This window comes from Suricata suricatta, chromosome 10 (genome assembly GCF_006229205.1).
Source record: "Suricata suricatta isolate VVHF042 chromosome 10, meerkat_22Aug2017_6uvM2_HiC, whole genome shotgun sequence".
NCBI classification, from domain to species: domain Eukaryota; kingdom Metazoa; phylum Chordata; class Mammalia; order Carnivora; family Herpestidae; genus Suricata; species Suricata suricatta.
This window is the reverse complement of record NC_043709.1, coordinates 111,676,802-111,701,008: the sequence shown is the minus strand read 5'-3', so window position 1 is coordinate 111,701,008 and position 24,207 is coordinate 111,676,802. Positions and strand designations below refer to the sequence as shown.

Sequence of the window (24,207 nt, the reverse complement as noted above, 5' to 3'; positions counted from 1 at the left end):
AAACTGTTAACTAAACTACAGATTGCATTTGCATTTTCCCAGTTTTTCACTGATTCTGCTCCAGGATCTAAATCACAACACTGTATTTAGCTGTCATGTCTCTTTTGGTCTCTTCTACTTAGTGGAGAATTTTTTAGTCTTTCATTGTCTCTCATGAGTTGAAATTTAAAAAAAAAATTAGTGATCAGGTATTTTGTAGTATGTCTGTTCACTTTGATTTCTCTGATGTTGGGTCATAATTAGACTGAGATTATGGGTTTGGGGGAGGAATTCTACATGGTGATCTATATGCCCTTCTGAACATATAATATCAAAGAGTAGACTATATTAACAATACTTTTTTTTTTACCTGCGATATTAACTTTAATCACTTTGTTGGTGTTTTATTTTCCTTTTAATCCCTTTCTGGAATATTGTTTTCATTCTTAATATTGCTTACATCTTTTCTTGATAACTTTTGCTAGAAGTTTGTGAATTTTGTTGGATATTTTTTTTTTCAAAGAATCCATTTTGTCTTCCTTGCTCTTCCCTATTGTAGCTTTTCTTTCTCTTTTATTATCCCATTCTTAATTTCTTTTCTTTCCTTCTAGGAGACAGGAGTGTTTTTAGATTGGGCTGAAATAGATAATAGAATCTTTGGTGAGAGGGAAACTGTAAAATCTCTAACCAAAGTAATTTTTTTGCAGGAATCTGTACTGTTTCAGTGATTATACAGTATGGAGGTTGAGGCAGGGTTCCTCAGTTGAGGCAGTAGAATTCCTGATATTTTAAACATTGTTTTCTACATGGTAATCTCAGTTAAAGGAAATGAAGGCATTAATAATGTACTTAGTTTGTTGTAGCACTGTGTTAGAGCTTCATTAATAACTTTAAAAAATTTTTTTAATGTTTATTCATTTTTGAGAGACAGAATGAGATAGAGTGCAAGTGGGGGAGGGGCAGAGAGAGAGAGTAGGAGACATAGAATCTAAAGTACGTTCCAGGTTCCAAGCTGTCAGCACAGAGCCTGCCGTGGGGCCCGCACTCATGAACTGTGAGATCATAACCTAAGTAAGCCGAAGTGGGTTGCCTAACTGACTGAGCAACCTAGGCGCCCCAAAATTTTTAAAAGCATAAGAAATAGTTGAATTACTGCTCATATTTCCTACTGCAAATGATGAAATTTACTTTTTGAAAAGAGCAATTTGGAGTAAGAAGTTAAAGTGAAAATTTATAGAAAATTACAAGTTTTTCAAATACCAGAGTGGAGCAGTTTGTTCCCTAGGGAATATCTTTACACTTCTGTGATTTAGCTGCCAACTGTATTTCCCTTATTGCCAAAAGAATTTTGGCTAAATCAGGTTCCTGAGAGAGACTTAACAATACCCATTTTATATTGCTGTTGTTAAGGTGAAATAAGATGCTTTATTTAAAGTATTTACTACTGTCTCTAAGGCATAATAAGATATGTGTTCAGTAAAATTAGTGTCCAGGTGAAAATTTTTAATAACAACTCCTTAAAGCAATCCAACTTGTGTATGTTCCCTTCTTTAAACAGGTTCTTATGTAAAGCTTGTCAAAACAGCTTAATCTTTTAATACTTCTTACGAATTAAGTTAACTTTAGCTGTTATTCTTCAAATCTGTAATGCATTTAACAGGTTGATGCCTTTTGGTTGAATCAATTTTTTTTCACCCGTGGGGGTTAGGCTTTTTTATTTCCCAAACTCTTGAGAAAGTATCCATAGATGTATTCAGAAAAATGGTTCTCAGCCTTCAGAGTCTTAATCTTTCTTGATTGCTTAGGTCTAGATTCTTATCCTTGCCCCCACTTCCTTTTAAATTTTAAGCAACCCTCTCTAAATAATTTGTATGAACAGACATTGGAAATTAGGGCATTCCAATTTCCTTCCTAATTCTGTTTCCAGAATAAATTACTTCATTGGATTCCTTACTTGTTAAATAGGGAAGGTTGTATCAGCTGACCTTTGGAGGCCCCTTTCTACTTGAAATTTCTGTTTTCCAGCAGATGGTTTTATATGAGGTCTAATTAGGTTTAAATAAGAAAGCAGCTGTCATAAATAGGATGATAATACATGATAAGTAAAAATATTGTGTGACAAGAGACTGGGAAACTGCTGAGAGCACTAGGAAACATAGTTTGAAAAAATGCACAGAAGTAAAGAGAAGATTATACAGTGAAAAGACTTCAGAGTAGAGAGTAATAATGAGCCAGCAGTCCTTGACAGAACTGGTTTTCTTCTTCCATAGATGTGTCTCACTTAATACTAAAATTATTTAATGTAGTCTGAAAGATAAGTTTTATCACAATGGTCAAGATTTTCTAAAAGAAAAAAGACGTCTTTCCTAGTTCTTTAAGTTAGTACAAAGTTTGCTCTTAGGTACTCAACATATTAGATACTGGCACTTTAAAACTGTGTTACAGCAGCTGTCTACATTTTTTTTTCTTGGCTGATGATTTTTAACACTGTCCTTTAGCTAAAAGTGATTGCTTCTACCACATAGCTAGTTATCTGATACTAATGGGATTGCCCTTTTCCTACAATTTGGGTTGGATAATCTCTACCTCAGTTACTTTTATATTGGTTATAATTTTTTTAAAAGCAGAGTAATGTACTTTTTCCCTCTTTCAGCTCTGTAGTCTTAAACTCATCAGTAGAAGAATTAATTTGGTTGCTATTTTTAAAGAAAAGATTAGGGGCGCCTGGGTGGCTCAGTCGGTTAAGCCTCCTACTTCGGCTCAGGTCAGATCTCACATTCGTGGGTTTGAGCCCCGCATCAGGCTCTGGGCTGACAGCTAGCTCAGAGCCTGGAGCCTGTTTCTGGTTCTATGTCTCCTTCTCTCTCTGCCCCTCCCCCTCTCATGCTCTGTCTCTCTCTGTATCAAAAATAAATAAAACATTAAAAAATAAATAAATAAAGAAAAGATTACTTCCTAATTTAAGTTTGGTTTTGTGAAAGTGTAATAAGTATATTTTATGCTGTACTACCACCCATATCTCTAGGAAATTTCTGTATATGGTCACACATAGAGTTGTCTTACATTTTCCTTATTAAAAATATAGAGATCATATAGATAAATACATAGATCATAAAGACTTCCAGCCCTGAGGTAGCGTCTTTGAAGATTTCAGAAAATTGAGGACCATCTCAGCCTTTGAAGAAGTTATATGTCAGACTAATGGAAGATTTTTCCTTGTGAAATCAGTATGTTCCACTAAGTGAGGATTTTTAGGGAACACGAATACTGAAATACTTATTATAGTTAGAATTTCATGATTTTTAAGTTGGTGCAATGGGATCTCTGCAGGAAAGAGAAGAAAAAGGTCTGAAAAGACAGACAGAAAAGAGAGCGATGTAAAATGATGCAAAAGGAGAAAAGGAGGAGCTCATGGCTTAAAGATCATGTATCATCTGTTTTTAAGATATAAACTAGGACTGAACTCTTTTAGCTTAATTGTATTCTTGTAAAGGTGGCTTCTCTTGAGCTATATAAACACTATAGGAATAATCCCAGCTTCATTCATTTTGAAGAAAAGTGTTTCAGAGAATACTTAAAATTTATATGGGCAACTGACTTCTGCTCAGGTCATGGTCTCACAGTTTGTGAGTTTGAGCCCCTCATCGGGCTCTGTGCTGACAGCTCAGAATCCGGAGCCTGCTTCTGATTCTGTGTCTCCCTCTCTCTCTGCCCCTCCCCTGCTTGCAGTCTCTCTCTCTCTCTCTCTCTCTCTCTCTCAAAAATGAATAAAAATGTTAAAAGAAAAGAGATTCAATGAAATAGTGGTTAAAAACTTCTTTCATGGTATCACAAAATGTGTACACATAAAATTTAATTAATAATTTTAAAGTAAAGGTGCTCCTCTTATATAAGGAAGAAAACACATGATGTAACCGTGGATTATATATTGCATATTTTTCAGTGTTTACTTCACTTTGGCAAGATAAAAGTAATTTTGTTCATATGATAACTTATCTGTCTTTTACATTAATATAATAGAATTGCCAATTAAGACTTTCAGTGCAATAACAACCTAAAGTTGTTTATGATTTTAATAAATAAAATAGTGTATGTAACTTCATGGATCCAAATGTTACAGTGTGAGAACTTGAATATTTTCAGTGATACATAAAGAGGCAGGCATAAATATGGAAAATAAATATTGTGATATAAATTTTCTGCAAGATCTTTAGTTAAAATTAAAATTGGATATGTGAAATTATAAAAAGGAAAAGAATAGATATTTTTTAAATGCTTATAAAAAGAATTGCTTAGATACTTAAGGATACCATTGAAAACACTGAGTTTTTAATAATTAGAAGGATTCAAATTGCATTCCTTTCCGCCAGTAATTCTGTAGTTAATGTTTTACTGTTGTGTACTTGGTGAACAAAAGTAAAAATTGAAATGAAATTTTTTATTCCTCTTTGAATTTGGAACATATAGCCTGATATGGCCGACCTGTGCTTTTTCTGATGCAGCCAGGTGTTTGTTGTTTCTATTAATTGTTTAGACCTGGAGGTGAGGGAACATACAGTCTTAAGTAAAGATGAAAATCTAACTTAGTAGTCTTTATTCTTTTGAATCTCAGAGTTTCGGAGAGATGTGTTTTAAAACTGCCCAGCTCAGTTTTAGATTTATTGACTTTTTTCCATGCAACTGTTAGTTTTTGTTTCATATGTTTTGAACCTGTTTGTTTGTTCAGTAAATATCAGGATTATTATCTTCATGTTTAATTTTTATTGTTATGTTGTAATGTTATTTATATTTTGCTCTTTTTCTTTATTCTGGCACATATTAATATTGTTATATCAGTTTTCTTTTGTATTTGGGGGGATTTTTGTTGTGTGTGCGTTATTTAACTTTTTAAATTAAAAGATACAGAAAATTGTACAGCCTAATGAATTATTATAAAGTAAATACTCTTGTTTTTTAACCACCCAAGTCAAGAAATAGAGCCATCCAGCCATCCTGGAAACCTTCACATGTGTCCCATCCCTCCCTTTCTCCAAGTTACCCTTATCCTGCCTTGTAAGATAATTCCTTTCTTCTATTTCTTAAGATTTTATCACCCACGTGCATATTCCTAGACTCTGTAAGAGTTTAGTCTTGTTCATCCCAAAACTGTTCTTTTGTCCTCTGTTTCCTGCAAATTGGCAGACCAGCGGCTTACTCAGACTCCTTGGTTCCCTCTGACAAAACTATAGATACTTTGTTTATTCATTCATTCATTTTGGATATAAGAAGCCACTGATGGTGAACACTGACATCATTTGTTTAATGAGGTTTATAAAACTGTCGCTTTATTTCTGTTATTTTGTTTTTACTCCTACCTGGAAGCACTAATTTTATAAAGACATGCTTCCCTTCATCTGCTATTTGGTTACCAAATGGGAATGTTCATATTGGAAGGGTAAAATAACTGCTTGCTTCTTACCCACTCGTCAAGATATTGAGTTGGGTTGGGGTTATTCTCAGGAAGTGACCAGGTAGTCCTATTCCCCCAGTGTGTCATGGTGAATGTATAGACCTAAATATATTTAATTTATTTCTGTTCATTACGTTGTTTTACTAAAGTTTAAATTACTTTTGTTTGGTTGTTTGGCGCCATGGGCTTTTTGAGAAGACTCTAATCATCCTTGCAGCCTTTCTTGTTACCTCATATGTCAGGATGTTCCCAACTCATCTTATACATTTTCTTCCCTGGACCCTGTAATTAGTTACTCAGTGAAAAACGTAGTTTTAAATACACAAGTGATACAGACATGCATTCCGGAAAAACATGGAATGTTCCGATCCTTTCCTCAATCTTTCTCTTCACAGAGGTGATCCCTGTTATTGTTTGCTTAACTGTCTTTACAAACCTTTTCCTGTGTCTTTTTATGTTTACGTACAGAAATAAGTACAATACAGAGATTGTTTTCTTTTTTATGTTTTTTTTCTAACCTTTGAAAATCATAAATGATATTCATACTTCTTTTTTTATTCAGTTATATAGCTTAATAATTTTTCTGTTAGTATAAAGCACATTCTTTTTAAACTGCCACTTAGTATTTAGTATGGTTCTACCTCATTTTATTAAACCCTTCTCGTGATGTATATTAGGTTGTTTCTGTCTATCCACTAATCCAACTTTTGCTTTTTAATACTCATGACCGTAGATGTTTGTTTGGAGCCGTAGAGTACATGCATTTAGACTTTTGCCAGTTTGGCCTCTGATGCGCTTGTTCTTACACAAGCAGAATCTGAGAATGCCTCTTTCTCTGCCACTCAGCAATACTTGCTGTTAGGAAATCTTGCCAGTCTGAAGGTAGAACATTTCCTCGATTTCCCAGTGTCTCTCTGGTGGGAACAGGGAAACTAGGAGGTGTTCTCAGGTGAGGGCCGCAGCTAGTATTGTGTTCCCTGCTTGGGCTCTGCTGTGTCTCACCGTGCTGACTGCCCCGGAGAGTCACACACACACAGCTGCAGCTCGTGCTCCTCCTGTCTTGGCTGGTTTTATCCACCTTTCTGTGCTATCCAGCTTTCCATGTCTGCTGCTTTTGTCCGTCTTCCTCCCCTCTCTCCCTACCTTCTCCTTGTAGCATTTCATTTCTGTGTGCATTTTGATGTATAGTTTTATTTTCCTACACTATCCTGTCTTCTTTCCATCTTTTTCAATTTCTGTAAGTCCAAGGGCTACTGCCAACAATGGGGTACTAAAAAGTATCCTTCCTGTCGTTTCCCAGATTTACGGTAAGGGCAAGGGACCACATTTGCTGGAACCCTATTCTCATTTAAGCATAAGTGTAAAGGGAAGGATTCACTAAGAGATTAATTTACCCTTGTCATATTTCAGTATCAAGACTTCTGAGAGTTCTAGCCTAACTTTTGATGACTGTCACAAATCTGGTCTGCTGTTTGAGTTAAAAGCTCATTTAATTGGCTCTAAAAGCCTTGATTTTAAAATGACAGTGCTTTTTTGGTCTCTTGCTTTATTCTCATCTCTAATATATTAAAAATGCTTCCATTTTGCTCCTGTCAGTCCTTAAAATGATAGGTGATATTTCTTGCTTGCTTACTTCTATACCAGGTACTGTGTTACATACCTTCTTGAACTGTGCATAATCTTTACCACATCCTCCCATCCATGAAGTGTAGGTAGTTTTATTTTCCACTTTACAGAAGAGGAGATCTGAGTGAGTACTAGGGGGTTAAAAGTGCCTGCCCAAGGTGACACAGTAATGCAGCCAGAACTCAAACCCAGGCAGCCTGACTCCAAAATCCTGGTGTTAAGGTCTGTGCTAAATATTTTTTCGGTTCCTAACATCCCAGCTGATTGGACTCATTATGTTGGCAATATCATTATGACTGTTGTAGGCGTTTGCCGCACAGTCCTGTAAGATAAAATAATAAATGATATTTCTAAAAATTCTTCATTTCTATTCTCAGGGTTTATCTCTTGGGACCAAGATTCTTAGATGGAAACTATAGAGTTTATTCAGATGACCGATGTAGTCAGTGCTTTGTGTATTAGTAACTTGGCACCATTTCAGTTTATTTTCATTATATGTCAGCCCAATAGAAATTCTGTATACCTAGAATGTTTTGTATAGTTATAAAAGTGTGTGATGATCTTAAAGATTGAATAATTATGCCTAAGAGTTTCTGAATTTAGCTATTGTCTTTTTAGGGAGGACAACTTAGTTATTAAGCACTAGGAATATCTGTGTATTCTAGACAATATCTTATCCAATTCCAGCTTATCTGGGTCTTTGGGGAAACAAATGGTAGGAGTGCTGAGAATATCAGGCGTGGAAGTTTTCCTGGTGCAGAGCAGGGAGAATAGGCTTTAGTCATGAAAAGAATTTTAGTAATCTGATTTTCCAAAAATTCAGACTATTTCTCATTCTTAACTGATTTTTTTGGCCCTGGGCAAAGTTAAAAGGAAAAACACCTGATGTGTTCCAAATAGATAAGATAGGTTAGATCATTATTTCACCAGATTTAATTTGGTTTAGGAAGGAACTAATAGAGGGGGAGCAGAGCACTACATGTGACCTAGGAATTCATTGCTCTTGTTAGTAATATTACTGTGTAGACTTTATATCTGAGATTCTATAGCTGACAGAATTATTATACCCATATTTATTCAAATACAAAAACCTTTTCCCAGAGTATCCAGAGAATTAAAGGAAGAAGGGAAGAGTACATAGTTGCCTCAACACTTTTTATAAATGTTAGAAAGTCTTTATATACTACTCTAAAGAACAAGACGTTTTTACAATGGAATGATGATCAGGTGTTTTCTGTTGTTTTTTCTGTAAAATAAATACTAATTCAGAGGAAAAAACATTTTAAAGTGAGGTGAATGCCAGGAGAAAGGTAAACCTTTGACTGTATAATGGTTTGATTTGAACATTAGTACTGGAGTCAGAAACTCCCCACTTAGGGCTAGACTCTTGGGCTGTGGCTTTAGGGAAACTATTTTTTTCTATTTCATTTTCCTCTTTCTGTAATTAGAAAGCCTGACATTTACTGACATTTCTTATCACGTTTAAAACTTGCATCACAGGGGCACTGAGTGGCTCAGTCAGTTGAGTGTTCGACTTTGGCTCAGGTCATGATCTTGCTGTTCATGAGTTCAAGCTCCACGGCAGGCTCTGTGCTGACAGCTTGAAGCCTAGAGCCTTATTCAGAATCTGTGTCTCTCCCTCTCTCTCTCTTCCCTTCTACCCCTTCGTGCTCTTTCTCTCAAAAATAAATAAACATCAAAAACTTTTTAAAATAAATAAATAAAACTTGTATCACAAATAGTGCCTTGGCTAAGTAGGAACTTACCAAATGTCACATGAATAATTGAGATGATTTTAGATTCCTTTGCAGCTGTAAAGGGATGTAGAAATACTGAAACCTATCTCATTAAATTTATCCAAAATTTCCAAAAACCTTGGTGTTTGAATGGAAAGCAACTTAGTAGCTGTAGCAGATCTCTTAGAGAACAGCAGCCATTAGTCCCTTCAGGAAGTAATGATATATAGAGTGTTGTGTGCTTTCAGACTACTGTGGGCATACTTGTAATGGTCCAAACTGAATTCTGACCAAATCCTCTAATAATAGTTTGTGGTGAGTGAAATTCAAATATTCTTAACCACCAGTATTAAAATCTTGAATCGATTGCCTCACATCTACTCTAAAATTAAAAGTGTCATCCTAGTATCAATGTAGAATTTACAATCAACACTTTACTCATTTATTGAAATGACATCTAATGAGTATGTTAACTATCATAAATATTAATTAGCCGTGATATGAAGACATTTTTAAACATCAAGTATGCGTTGACCTTGAAAATGCTTTATAAATTGATTAAACCAATAGAATGCTAGCAGCCATGTTTCAGCATTTTTTAGTATTTTTCCATAGCTAATGTTTATTCTCAATACTTTTTGTTATACTTTGTTTTAGTGATCGTGGTGGAGAAGACCCAAACCAGAAAGTAATCCATGGGGTTATTAACTCCTTTGTTCATGTTGAACAGTATAAGAAAAAATTCCCCTTAAAGGTAAAAAGCCTCCTTTGAAAACATAATCAGACCTTTAATTTCTTAAATTACTTGTTCTGATTTTTTAATTATAATTTTAATTGATTTATTTAGTTTTATCAGGAAATCTTTGAGTCTCCCTTTCTGACCGAAACAGGAGAATATTACAAACAAGAAGCTTCAAATTTATTACAAGAATCAAACTGCTCACAGTACATGGAAAGGGTAAGAAAAAACATATTACATTAAATGCATCATCTCTTATATGTCAGGCATGGTTTTATTTAATATCTGTTTTCTTAAGAAAGTGAAAAAAGCTCTTATTTGTTTATTACTTTAGGTTAGAGTTAATGTGCAATACCTACTGATATATCATTGTTCTTGCTCTAGCATTTTCCATGAGAAAAAGTGCCATCCAATTTTCCTCATGGTTGATACTTTTTGATAAATCCTGATTTCTTGATTTGCTTGTCTGTAAAATTAATATTAACATTCTTGGCTGAAGAATAAACTATATTTGTGCCTTGTAGATATGTTTAAGGAGTAGGATAAGCATAGAAATGAGGCATTTGGGTTTCTATCTTTAAAATGCAAGTGAAAATAAGGGAAAATATAATAATTCTAGGTATTTGGATAGGTTACTATTTTGGTCTGTTCAGCTATTGGAAGACTGAGAAAAAGCTTCACAGGAAATTTTAATTAATCCTTAAACCAACATATATTGATTATTATATTTAAAACTGTATGTATATTTTCTTTGTAAAGGAATAGTCATAAAGTCAGTTATCATATAAGATGTATTAAATTTTTAGCCTGTTTTTTTAATTTGCTATATTGAATTTCAAGCATTTTATTATAGGATGATATCTGTTTGTTTAGCCAAGAAAAATAACATATTGTAAGTAGAATAACTATAGAATGGCCTCCATAGATCACCAGTCAAGAAATATCAGTAGTTACTGATGCATTGTTATATATTTCACAAAGTCCAACTCTAGAAGTCTGAGTTGTTTTATTCTCTTCCTGCTGTTGTCACTAGCTCTGGTACCTTGAGTAAGCCTCTGGACATTTTTCTCCATCTATTAAGAGGTTACATTAAATCAGTGGTTCTTCGCTCCAAGCCCATTTTGCTTCTTAGACTCTAAGGTTCTAGGTCCAATCCTGAAAAGTACACACAGAGTATCAGTGATACATATGCTCCTTGTTACATTTGGCTCACAAAGGGGTCCTCAGCAGAAATACTGTATTTTCACTTATGTAGAACCATACAATGTCTAGAATATGAAATATCAAGAATGGGTAAATGAATGGAAACAGAAAGTTGTTGAGATGTTATTGGGAGGAGGAGAGAATAGGGAGTTACTGTTTAAAGGTTGACGAGTTTTTGTTCAGTGTGGTGAAAAAGTTTTAGAAATAGCTGCATAACACTGTGAATGTAATGAATGCCACTGAACACAGTCAAAAAGTGATTAAAATGACATATTTTGTGTTATATATATTTACCACAATTTTGAAAACACTAATAAAGTAATATACCCCAAACCATTGAATTATATTTGAAATGGGTAAATCCTACAATAATTAAGTTATATCTCAAACTGTAAAAAGGAGGGCCTTTGGAAATTATGTTTGGGAAATAGAATGTGTAAGAGTAGTTCATTTAATTAACAGACTAATGTAGCCTTCCTACTTCTGTCTGTATTTTACCTGGTGTTTTGGCCTTTTCTCCTCAGATATAAGTGATTTTATAGCTATTTGAAGTGAAGCCTTGCACTGAAACCCTCCACTCTTGCCTACCTTCCTCTTGCTATGTACCCCTCCCTCGATTATCATTAATTTTTTTTTCCTTTACTCATCCTTCCTCACCCCCAGACTCTAATTCCTGTTGCATTTAGTTAACCCATAAACATTAAAGTCACTTATAGTGCACTATAATGATTAAGAGGCATAATCCTTTTAAGGGATACTTTTGCTTTAAAAAAAATGACTTAGTTGATTAAATATGTGCTATAAACATCTTATAGGCCATTTTTCTTTTTGAGAGAGAGAGAGTTCACAAGTATACACATGAGTGAGGCAGGAGGGGCAGAGGAAGGAAGAGAATCTTAAGCAGGCTCTATGCCCAGCACAGAGGCTGGAGCCCTACATGGGACTTGATCTCACAAGCATGAGATCACCACTTGAGCTGAAATCAAGAGTTGACACTTAACCAACAGAGCCACCCAGGTGCCCCCATCATCTTTTAGTATGGATACTTTTTTGGCTACCTTTGGTTTCTGTGTTTGCCCTGGACTCCTGACTCCACAGGGTAGCAAAGATAGGACCGTGAACCTCTTTCCATCTTTGCCTCATTTTCATTAAAAGGTATCTGAGAGATATCCAGGAGTGTTATTTTCCCTCTCAACATCACCTTCCCTCCCAGTATTAGCTTCTTTTTTTTTTTTTTTAAGTTTTGTTTATTTACCTTAAGAGAGAGGGAGAGAGTATGAGCAGGGGAGGGACAGAGAGAGGAGGAAAGAGAGTATCTCAAGCAGGCTTTGTGCTGTCAGTGTGGAGCCTGTTGTGGGGCTCAGTCTCATGAACCAGAAAATCATGACCTGAGCTGAAACCAAGACTTGGATGTTTAATCAGCTGAGCCACCCAGGTACCCCATACCCCAGTATTATCTTACACCCATGCAAATCAGTAGTACTCCCTCAAGGCTTAACTATACGTAGTTCTCTGGGACCTGTTAAGTTCAATAACTCTAGTTATATAACTTTGCATTGCAGAGTATTTTCGAAGTCTATACTATGCTAGCATGATTTTTATTGCAAATGTAGTTTCGTTTTGAGGTAGAAATTAGCCAAAGTCTCTAGGTGTTATCTTTATCAACTGGTTCTTGTTAGTATTAATCAGTGTATTTGTAGCTCAGTGTTTCTTATATAGGATAAGCTTTACTAAAGGTCTTGATTGACATATTTAATTAAGACTAAATACATTTGACTTTCAGAAATTTTAAGGAAATCTTTAATGTGATAGTTAATTATAATGTACATACTATATACATTTACATTTTATAAGAGGGACCAATGTAAAATAATTAGATTAATCTACTTGATCCAGTTGATGTAAATTATTCTTTAGTTTGGTAGTTAAAATTCATAAACTGACCACCTATTCTGGTTTTTAATAATTTTTATCCACTTTTCCTGTTGCGTATTAGGTTGTCTTTAAATTGAAGACAAAATGTAGACCACTCATAGTTCTTACTCATAAGATTTTGGTGAATTGTAGGTGATAGCTAGTAGCCTAAATAAAAAATTTGAAGTGATTTATGGAATCTGGGCTTACACTGGTTATATAATCCTTATTGGTTACCTGGCCATATTTAATTGAGCCGTTAAATTGAGGCTGCCTAAGTTACTTACTGATATAACAGGTTTTTCCTCATAGTAGGTCATGACTGTAAGAATATATTTCTAAAGGTTCTAGGTAGATTAAAAGACGAAGAAATACGGTGTCGAAAATACTTGCATCCAAGTTCATATACTAAAGTGATTCATGAATGTCAGCAACGAATGGTAGCAGACCACTTACAGTTCTTACATGCAGAATGTCATAATATCATCCGACAAGAGAAAAAAAATGGTAAGTGATATGAAACAGTAACTATGAGTAGATACTAAATTATAAACCCACTTTTTACATCATCTTCAAACTTAGATTTCAAACATTTTTAGTAATAGTCTCTAAGATATTTGATATACCTTTTTATAGATTCTTAATAATCTACTTCAAGAGACTGTTTTGGAGAAGTATATGTTCAAAGTGTATTCCAAAGGCAAAAGAAAAACTAGGAAAATTTGTTTGCACATTTTTATGTATCACAAGGGCTAATTTCCTTAATACATTTAGAGTTTCTAATAATCAGGAAAAGCAAAGAACATGAGGAGGAAATGTGAACAGATTTTAAATACATGGAGATGCTCAATCTCAAAATATAAGAAAATACAAAATAAAAATACAATTAGATGCTGGTAATAAGCAGTAAAAAAAGGGGGAGGGGTTTAAAAAGAAGAAAATAGCACCAAAAACTTTAACTAGCAGGAATTAACATTACAAGACTTACACAAACACTAAATACTGTTTTCTTTAATTTTTTTTTTTTTTTGAGAAAGAGAAGTGAGTAGGGGAAGAGGCAGAGAGGGAGAGGGAGGGAGACACAGAACCCTAAGCAGGCTCCAGGTTCTGAGCTGTCAGCACAGAGTCACCGTGGGGCTGGAACCCACAAACTGTGAGATCATGACCTGAGCTGAAGTTGGAACTTAGCCAACTGAGCCACCCAGGCACCCCAAAAAACGAAGCATTGTTGAAAGCAACATTGATTTATAGATCCAGGAGAATCTACTTAAAACTGAAGTGGATTGGTTTTTGTTTGTTTTAATTCTGAAAGTTAAACTCGTAGACTATGAAAAGCCATAACAGTCTTGAGGACCATAATGGGAAGACTGCAGAACAACATGACTTATGATAAAACCACAGTAATTAAGACATCAAGGCATTGTGTAAGGGTGGACAGATAGACCGCTGGAATAAAATAGCATAGAAATAACCCATGCATACGTACAATAGATACTTGGTTTACGACCAGAGTGACACTTTAAAGCAGTGGATGAAAGATACGGTCTTGTTAACATATATTGCTGAGCCCATTGGATATTCACTTGGGGGAAAAAAGTTAAATTTGATCTGTACCTCAAACACCATGTCCAGAATCAATAAATACATTGTAGGCTTTTGACCTAAATGTAAAAAAGTAACACTGTGAGAAGATAATGTAGGCGAATAACTTCATGACCTTGACATAGGGAAAGATATTAAGTAAGACACAAAAAAGCACTAACCACAAAGGAAAGATTGATCTAGTGGACTGCATTAAAATTAAAAACTGTGGACATTAAATGACCACTAAAAGCATCAAAAGAGAATCAGAGTAATATATTTGCAATGATTGAAAAAGCTTTATGTCTAAAATATAAAATGGTCAAGAAATATAAACAGATACTGCATAATAGAGGGTATCCATGTGGCCAGTAAACATATACAAAGGCCCTCAATCTTATTAAAATAGGGAATACAAATTCACTCACATTTGGATATAAAATTTATTGTCAATACTCAGATTTTGGTATAAAATTTAAAAGACTGAATATAATAAGTGTTAGAAAGTGTGTGCAGTAGTGAGAGCATGTTATACACTAGGCTCAGAGTATCCATTGATGCAACTACTTGAAGACACTGACATTGACTCTCAAAGCTGCATATATGCATATCTTCTGATCCAGCCATTCCTCTTCCAGATATATAATCCCCTGCCCCAACCGTGTGCAAATATGTACAAAAAGATACAAGAATGTTCCCTGCAGTGTTACTTATATTAGCCCCAAACCACAAACAACTCAAATGTCCAGTAACAATAGATGAAGAACAGTATATTCACAGAGTGGAATACAGAGGAGTGAAAATGAACAGATTACAGCTACATACAAAATGTAGATGAACCATTGAACAAAAACCAAACATGAAGGAATTGTATGATTCCATTTTTATAAATAGTTCAAAAGAGGCAAAACTAATCTGTGGGTTGGTAGTCATGACAGTGATTGCCTTTGGGGAAGAGCAAGAGGAGAAGTGATTGGGAGGAGGCGTGCAGGGAACTTCTGGAGGGTGTAGGCAATGCCTGTTTCTTACCCAGGGTGCTCACATGAGTGTGTATGTGTTCGCTTGTGATAATTCCCTTAGATATATATGCTTATGGCTTGCACACTTTTTGTGTGTGTGTGATATTTCAATAAAAAGTTTAAAATAAAAATACTGCACTGAGACATCATTTTCACCTCTCGGTGGGAAAAATCAAAACATTTAATAACACATTGTTGGCAAGGGAATTTCCTGCTGTTGGGAGCTGTGTTAAAAGGATCTAGCTATAAGATGAAGCTTTGAGATAACAATCCCATTTTCAGGGATTTATATTAAAGATATTTTAGATATACAAGTTTACTGATTGTAATATCAAGAGATTGGAAACAACCAAATTTTCATTTATTTGTAAGCAGTTGTAATATAGCCATATAATGGGGTGCTATGCAGTTGTAAAGTATGTAAAATATACTGTGTAATGATATAAAAAGATCTCTTATAATAGTATGTTCTGCAATTGCAAGTAATACATAAAATATGCTACACTATTTGTGTAAAAAGAGGCAGAGGGAAGACTATGTATTTGTATGAATGTGCATAAAACATCTATGAAAAGATAATAACTACAATATTCCTTTCCTATGGGGAAGGAGAACTGGATGGTTGGAGATGGGTGTGAGGGACTTTCTCTGCATTCTCTTGTAATTCTGCATTTTGAACAATATATTACCCATTACATTAAAATATTATTTGAACTCTTTGGAAATTTAATAATCAGATTTTCCTTTTCTCTTCAGATATGGCAAATATGTATGTCTTACTTCGAGCTGTGTCCACTGGTTTACCTCATATGATTCAGGAGCTGCAAAATCATATCCATGACGAGGGCCTTAGAGCAACCAGTAATCTTACTCAGGAAAATGTGAGTTATGTAAGGAGTTGGGATGGTTTTTTTCTCTTAATCAGAATACCATGAAGTTTTTCCTCTGACCTCACTATTTAAAAATTTTTTTTTTAAATATTTATTCATTTTTGGGAGACAAATTGCAAGCAGGGGAGGGTTAGAGAGACAAGGAGACAGACTCTGAAGCAGGCTACAGGCCCCGAGCTGTCAGCACAGAGCCTGTCACGGGGCTCCACCCCACAGAGCACAGGATCATGACCTGGGCCGAAGTCAGACACTTAACCTACTTAGCCACCCAGGAGCCCCCTGACTTCACTATTTTAAACAATGACAGGAAAGGCCTACCATGATAACAAATGAAACATGTTGTCCTCATTTTGGAATTACTGTATTAGAAAGTCATTGAATGAGATAGGCTTCTTCTTAGTTATACTGATATGTTCATTTAGCAATTGTTCAGTAACCTTTCACAGAAAACTGTTTGCTGTTTGTAAATGACTGTGTTTCTCTGTAACTGGCATTAATAGTTACAGTGGTAATAGTATTCATCACTGGTAGTATAGGCAAATTATAACTTGCTTTCTTTATATATGTTTTTTCCTTTTATATATGTTCTGAATGTGGTAGTCCAAGAAGCAAATTTAAATTAAAACAATCTTCCGTAAATAAATGCTTGCTACCCAGAATATTCCAGCAGTGATCCTCATGTCCCTAATACCCATCTTTCTGAAGAGTTCCTAGTCAGATGACTTTATTTTGTTTTTTTTTGTTTTTTGTTTTTTGTTTTTTATTTCTAGTTTATTGTCAAGTTGGTTTCCATATAACACCCAGTGCTCTTCCCCACAAGTGCCCCCCTCCCTGACCATCACCCTCTTCCCTTTTTTCCCTCCCCCTTCAGCTTGTTTTCAGTATTGAAGAGTTTCTCATGATTTGCCCCCTCCGTTTCCCTGACACTCCCCTTGTTACCCTTAAGATACAGTATTCCAACACAGAAGTGTTTTTAGTGGGTTTTCCTGGCAGAAGAACTACAGTCCTGAATTTCAGCGGTGTTGAATGACAAGATAATTTTATATCAAAGTTTTAGATTTTTAAAGTCATCTTAGTTAAAAACATTTTTGAGGGTCTGTGTGTGTATGTAACATTAATTTGCTTGGGGAAAACTTTTCATGTAATTAAACAATGTTTTAGTGAGCCTAATTTTATCCTTTTTAAAATGTGATTTTATAGTATGTATTTCATATTTGTAGATGCCAACACTATTTGTGGAGTCAGTTTTGGAAGTACATGGTAAATTTGTTCAACTAATCAACACTGTTTTAAATGGTGATCAGCACTTTATGAGTGCACTGGATAAGGTAACTTTTTAATCTGTATATAATGTATATAATTCTATTTAATCACTATTCTTTAAACAGTTCCAGAATTAGGGCTTCTAAATGATTTATGTATATGACTTCTAATCTAGACAAAATCAAAATTGAAATTTTTTTTCTTTTCCATTTTTAAGTTTTTTTAATTTATTTTTTGAGAAAGAAAGAACAAACGAGGGAGGGGCAGAGAGAGATGGGGACAGAGGATCCAAGTTGGTTCTGCACTGACAGGTGACAGCAACGAACTTGATGCGGGGCTTGAACTCATAGACTGCGAGATCATGACCTGAGCCAAAGTCAGATGCTCAAACAACTGAGCTACCCAGTTGAAATAAAACTTTTAGATTAATAACAGAATGATTAAATCAAATGCTTGAATTATATGGGAAATGAATTTCCCGGGAGTATGTTATATAGGGGAAAGATAAGCCAGTATCTTCAAAAAGATGCATGTGTAATTTTAATATTCTTTAGTAGTGATTTTTCCTTTAAATATAATATTTAGGCTCCTATATTTGAAATATTTGAAATAATAATAATATTTGGAAGAAAAGTTTGTTTTATAAACTTTTGGATTTTGGTATACCTTAAAGGAAATTTGCTTACATGGCTATTAAAAGATTTTTTAAAATGTTGTCCTATTTTATCTGTGTTCAAATACCAGTAATGAGTAATAGAGAACATTTTCAGTAGAAATAGTATATATAATTTTTATGTAATTATGAGAGATACAGTTAGGGAAATTTACCCTGCGTTAAATATGAAAACAGGAACACTACCATCAGAATGCCATACTCTGTTGAACCAGCTGCACTTACCCCCTATTTCTAGGGACTAATTATTGGTCTGTTTTCATATTTAGGCCCTTACATCAGTTGTAAATTACAGAGAACCCAAGTCTGTTTGCAAAGCACCTGAACTGGTAAGTTTGATGATTGGTTAAAAGTAATCTTATGGAAAATCAGTATTAGCGAAAGAAAACTGAGGAGAACATAAAATTAATTTGCTTTCGTGTAGTCTCTTTCAGAAAAATAGATAAAATTAAGTTACTATAAATAAATATTATCTACTTTGTGTATAATTTGGCATTTATTTAAGGAATGCAGTTGGCCATATACTAAAGCCCCCCCGCCTTTTAAAGGAATAACTGAAGGAGAAAATACTCCATTTCACAGTGTTTGGGGTTTAAAGTATGTCTGCTTTGAAATAATTTGCATTACTTTTTATAGGGATTTAATTTATCTGAAATCTAAAAAAAACTGATGGTAAAATTTTGATAACCTTTAAAGGAAAAGTACTTATTTAATGTCATAAATCATAGATCCTCTCAAAACTTGTGTAGGTGTTCTTTTGCAACTTATATTATTTGTAAGTTTGCTTTATTGGTGACTACATGTTGATTAGATTTTTGGCTTATTACTAGGTTTTTGTTGTTATTTTGTTTTGTTTTTTGACCTATAAGTTCTTTGGTGCATGTTCATGATTTTTAAAATATAAGCTTTAGGATGCCAGAGACCCTGTCCATTGGTCTTATTTTGTATTATTGCCACCTTGCCTCCTTTGAGGCAAGATATGTACAGAAAAGCCCTTTCTAAAATTTACTGTCAATTTCTACTTCAGCTTGCCAAGTACTGTGACAACTTACTAAAGAAGTCAGCAAAAGGGATGACTGAGAATGAAGTAGAAGACAAACTCACGAGCTTCATCACTGTTTTCAAGTATATCGATGATAAGGATGTTTTTCAAAAGGTAAGTTGTAAGTAGAGAAGTGTTATTTGTGCTTTAGTCAGCTTTGAGTTAGTTTTGACCTTTAAATAATCAGAAAAGAAGTAATCTCTAAAAAAATTTTTTTAAAATATAGTTCTACGCAAGAATGCTGGCGAAGCGTTTAATTCATGGGTTATCTATGTCTATGGATTCTGAAGAAGCCATGATCAATAAATTAAAGGTAATTTAAGCCTGTGATCTGATAATGTTCTAGAAATTATTCCACTAGCTTATAAATATATTCATTTGCAGCATTATATGTAGTAATGAAATCTTTCATCAATAGGTGATTAGTTAAAATGTAGAATGTATATTTGTGTGGTGGGATATGCAAATTCTGTATTGAAAGGATAAAATCCCTCTCTATATATATTGATCTAGAATCATCCACGAGATATGAACAGTGTTAACTTTACAAAAGACTTGTATTATTTATAAATGAATACACTGAAATTATTCCTTTTACTACAAGTTTTGGGGTACAGTTGAATTTCATTTTTTCTTTGTAAATATTTCTACATCATTTTAGCTTAAGGATGGATGAGACAAGTAGTAGCTGGTTCCTGTTTATCCTGAGTTATTCAGTAGTTGATCATTTTCACTGTATAGTGGACACGGAATATAATATGCGTTTTTTTTAATATATCAAAAACTTTTTAAAATTTAATATTAATGTTAACACAGCATTTTGAATCCCAAGATTAGAGATCCAAATTTTCTGACCTACCAATGACGGAGTTTTAAATAATTTCAAAGAGATAGATGCCTGAGTACCTTCCTTTTTAAACTGACTATTGGCTCAAATATTCTTGGTCATCTTTCATGTTTTTGATACTATATGTGAATCTTAAAAGATTTCTTACATACAACAGACATTTTGTAGTGTTGAAATAGGATATATGGATGTATAAAAAAGTTTTTGTTTAAAGGGAAATTTATTGTTTCATAAATGTGTTCTCATTTTTTCTGCATTTAAACAAAAAATTTTTTGAAAGGTTTTGTTTTGAATAGCTGCTTTAGATTAAGATTAGTATAGGCCTTTGGTGTAAATATACAAGCAGGACCTTTGACTATAGACCTATCATATTCTTTTAATAATGTGGTTTTTTATTTTTATTTTTAAAAACTTTTTCTTTTACAGCAAGCCTGTGGTTATGAGTTTACCAGCAAACTTCACCGAATGTATACAGATATGAGCGTCAGTGCTGATCTCAACAATAAGTTCAACAATTTTATCAAAAATCAAGACACAGTAATAGATTTGGGAATTAGTTTTCAAATATATGTTCTACAGGTATGAATATGTGTTCCATTGAGTACATTTACTAACTATTGCAAAAACTCTGATATAAAGGATTAATAATGGATGCCTGATTGTATTTCTTTCAGTCAGTGGATACTATCTTCTAAAATTACATGTTATAATGATTTGGAATGAAATATGTCATGATACAAATGTTGGTGGGTTTTATCAGCATTTTAAAGAGAGTAAAAAAACACAAAAAGGTGCTTTAGTTGCTTAAATGATTTTACAAATATTTACTTTTAAGTTAGTATTTATCTGTTTTAACTTTTTCCCTTGTAGGCTGGTGCCTGGCCTCTTACTCAGGCTCCTTCATCTACATTTGCAATTCCTCAGGAATTGGAAAAAAGTGTACAGATGGTAAGTTTGCAGGAAATATATTAGAAGACCAAAGAAATTTTAATAATTGTTGTCATGTTATATTTAAATATTTTTCCAAAGTCTTAAGGGCACATGTGATATAAAAGTATATTCACATAAATTATAGTTAGTCTTCCTTGTAGGAAGATTGTAAATTATTCTGGTTCCTAATATTAAAACTAAAATGCTAAGGAAGTACCTGGGGCACCCAGTCGTTCAAGTACTAGGTTGGCTCAATGCTAAACGGGTGCAAGGGTGGCTAAGTCAGAATCTTGATTTTTGGCTTGGGTCATGATTTCAAGGTTCATGAGATTGAGCCTCATGTCGGGCTCTGCATTAACAGTGTGGAGCCTGATTGGGATTCTCTCTCCCTCCCTCCCTCCCTCCCTCCCTCCCTCCCTCCCTCCCTCCCTCTCTCTCTCTCTCTCTCTCTCTCACTCCCCTCCCCCTCTCTCAAGATAAATAAACTTAAAAAAAAAAACAACCCTAAAATGCTAAGTGTGTCATACAGTTCTTTGTCAAGTGTGTCTCTTATTTTTATTAAATCTGTTATCTGCTCCTAAACAGTTTTAAGTTACAGAAAATTTGATATTAGAAGACAGCTTAGAATACAGTACTTAAGACGGTCACTTTACTTTTTCATTCAATCTTGAAGCCATTTTTGTGCTTCCACATTTATCCCCTGTGATAGTTATTTTTATTTCTGGACTGTGATTTAGATAAATATATGGAATGTGAAATAATCTTTAAAGTGCAACTGTAAACCTTACAGTGCTAACCAAAAAGCTTTTAAAGAGACTGTAGAGACTGCATCTTTAGAGCTTTATTGAGCTATAATTCGTATAATATACGTCTTAGCCTGTCCAGGCTGCTCTGACAAAAGACCACATGCTAGGTGACTTATAAACAACAGAAATTTCTCACAGTTCTGCAGGCTGGAAACCTAAGAACAGGGTGCCGGCATAGTTGGGTGAGAGCCATGTTCAGGTCACAGACTTCTTGTGTCCTCACATGGTAGAAGGGAGTAAGGAGCTCTGTGGGGTCTCTCTTCTATTAGCACTAATCCTGTTTCTGAGGGTTCCACACTTAGGATCCAAGCACCTCCCAAAGGCCTCACCTCCTAATACCATCACATTGGGCATTAGGATTTTAGCATAGGAATTTGGGAGGGACACAAACCTTCAAACCATAGCAATATACAATTCACTCATTTAACATGTACCATTTCAGTGGTGTTTAGTTTAGTCACAGTTGTGCTACCATCACACAATCAATTTTAGAACATTTTTATTGCTGCAAAATTGCCCCTCCAAAACCCCCTACCATTAGTACTCATTCTTCATTTTCCCTTAACTCCCTTCCCCACGCCCCTCATCCCTAGGCAGTCTACTTTCTTTCTCTGTAGATTTGCCTATTCTGGACATCTCATATAGAGTCCTATCACTTGTGACTGACTTTATTTATTCAGCCTAATGTCAGGTTTCATCCCATGTTATAGCATGTATCAGTAGTTAATTCCTTTATATTGCCAAATAGCATTCTCTTGTATGGAGGTATCACATTTTATTTATCCATTCATCAATTGATGGACGTTTGAGTGGTTTCTACCTTTTTAGTATATGAATAATGCTGCTGTGAACATTTGTATACAAGTTTTGTAGTGGACATATTTTCATTTCTCTTGAAACTGACCCTTTTTGATTTACTAATTGAACCAAAAGAAGCTTCTTATTTCTTGACTAGATTGCAGTTTGGGTAGCATTTTTTTCTAGAGAAATCTTCATTATCATTTATAGTCCCTTATTTGGACAATAACTTGAGGTTGTGAACCAGTGAGTTATGCATATATTGTGAAGTTTAAAATGAAAATGGTATTTCATTACACTATTCCCTAGAGATATATGCAATGGATATATTGAGTTATTTTTTTTAAAGTAAGAATGTTTTTGTTTCTTTCAAAATAAGGATTATAAATAAAATAACACAGTACTGGCTTTGACATTGGAGTTTCTGATTCCATAGGCCTATTCTGCCATTTACTGAGACTTTGGGCACATAGCTTTCTAATATTTTAATGGACAAGAGGACTATCTCAGAGTGCTGATACAAAGATAAAATGAGATAATGTAAAGCACTTAGCCTAGTGTATAGTAAGTACTCAATAAATGGTAGTTAATATAGAAGAAGTAACATTTATAGTAGTAGTGGTAATAGCAGAGTTAGAGTAGTGTAACCAGCCAGGTAGACTTCAAGATACTAGGCGTAAGGTAGTCTTTCAAAATAGTCTAACTTAAGGACTTCTTGCATCTTCTTTAGAAAGGCATGATGGTACAACCTTAGAGACTGTATGAAGAAAAGCATTCATTTGGGTGGGCAGAGTGTGAGCCCAGATTAGTACAGATTTTGCAAAAAGGGTAAATGCAAACTAGGAATAGCGGGTTGGGTAGATAGGCAAGGTATTTTGATGTATTTGTGATCAGGCAAGTGGAAGAAACTTGACCCCCACCTTTGTCAGTATTAAAACTTCCTTAAGAACCTGAGTTTTTGAATCTCGATTAAGGCAAAGAATAGATCCTAACAGAAATATTTTCCCTCTAACTTTATGTTGGTTTTTTTCCTCTCCCCTGAAATAATCATTTTCCAATATCAGGTTTTTATTTCACTTTATTTTTATGATTTTTATTTTTTTTCTGTTTATTTTTTTAACATATGCAATTATTTTCCATCATTTACACTACAGTAGTTACAATTACACTCCAAACAGAAAAGCAAGGTAAAAAATCAAAACCCCAACTTCTATTTCGTTTACTTAGACTTATACAGAAATTAGAAGGTTAAGTAACAACTAGTTAATCACCTAATTTCACAGCTATCTGAAGTGGTGATCGTTATATAGCAGCTTATCTATGATACACTCAAGATAAGTGATACAATTTATTACTTGCCCATAAGCTAAAACACAGCCTGCTTAATACGTTTCCTTAAATTCCACCTCTATACTACAATATACTTGAGGTCCATGCCTACTGCACCTCTAAACATTTCATTAAATCCAATGATACAGCAAACACTCCCAAAATAAACTTAGATTGTATTGCAGTTTCACTTAACAGTATATAAAATGCTGTGTTGTGACAGGTATCAACTATCCATTAGATACTGAATCAATTTTTCTTAAGCACTTCTAACTGCTTGGTTTTCTTGAAGCTAGATCATTCTGAAAATTTCCTGTTAGACCTATGAGTGCGAACATATGGTATCTGTCCTTCTCTGCCTGACTTATTTCGCTTAGCATGAC

At 34.3% G+C, this 24,207-nt stretch overlaps 1 protein-coding gene across 7 annotated transcripts in view; it reads left to right on the top strand.

Moving 5' to 3' along the window:
• The window catches only part of CUL2 (cullin 2), a 96,591-nt gene that overhangs the window by 56,789 nt on the left and 15,595 nt on the right, over window positions 1–24,207 (top strand). For all 7 annotated transcript variants that reach the window (XM_029954145.1, XM_029954143.1, XM_029954144.1 and 4 more), the window contains 10 exons: window positions 9,448–9,544; window positions 9,638–9,748; window positions 12,991–13,153; window positions 16,003–16,127; window positions 17,357–17,464; window positions 18,342–18,401; window positions 19,100–19,228; window positions 19,341–19,427; window positions 20,388–20,540; window positions 20,832–20,909. In XM_029954145.1, coding sequence (XP_029810005.1) covers window positions 9,448–9,544; window positions 9,638–9,748; window positions 12,991–13,153; window positions 16,003–16,127; window positions 17,357–17,464; window positions 18,342–18,401; window positions 19,100–19,228; window positions 19,341–19,427; window positions 20,388–20,540; window positions 20,832–20,909 — 1,111 coding nt within the window. The remainder of the gene's footprint in view (window positions 1–9,447; window positions 9,545–9,637; window positions 9,749–12,990; window positions 13,154–16,002; window positions 16,128–17,356; window positions 17,465–18,341; window positions 18,402–19,099; window positions 19,229–19,340; window positions 19,428–20,387; window positions 20,541–20,831; window positions 20,910–24,207) is intronic.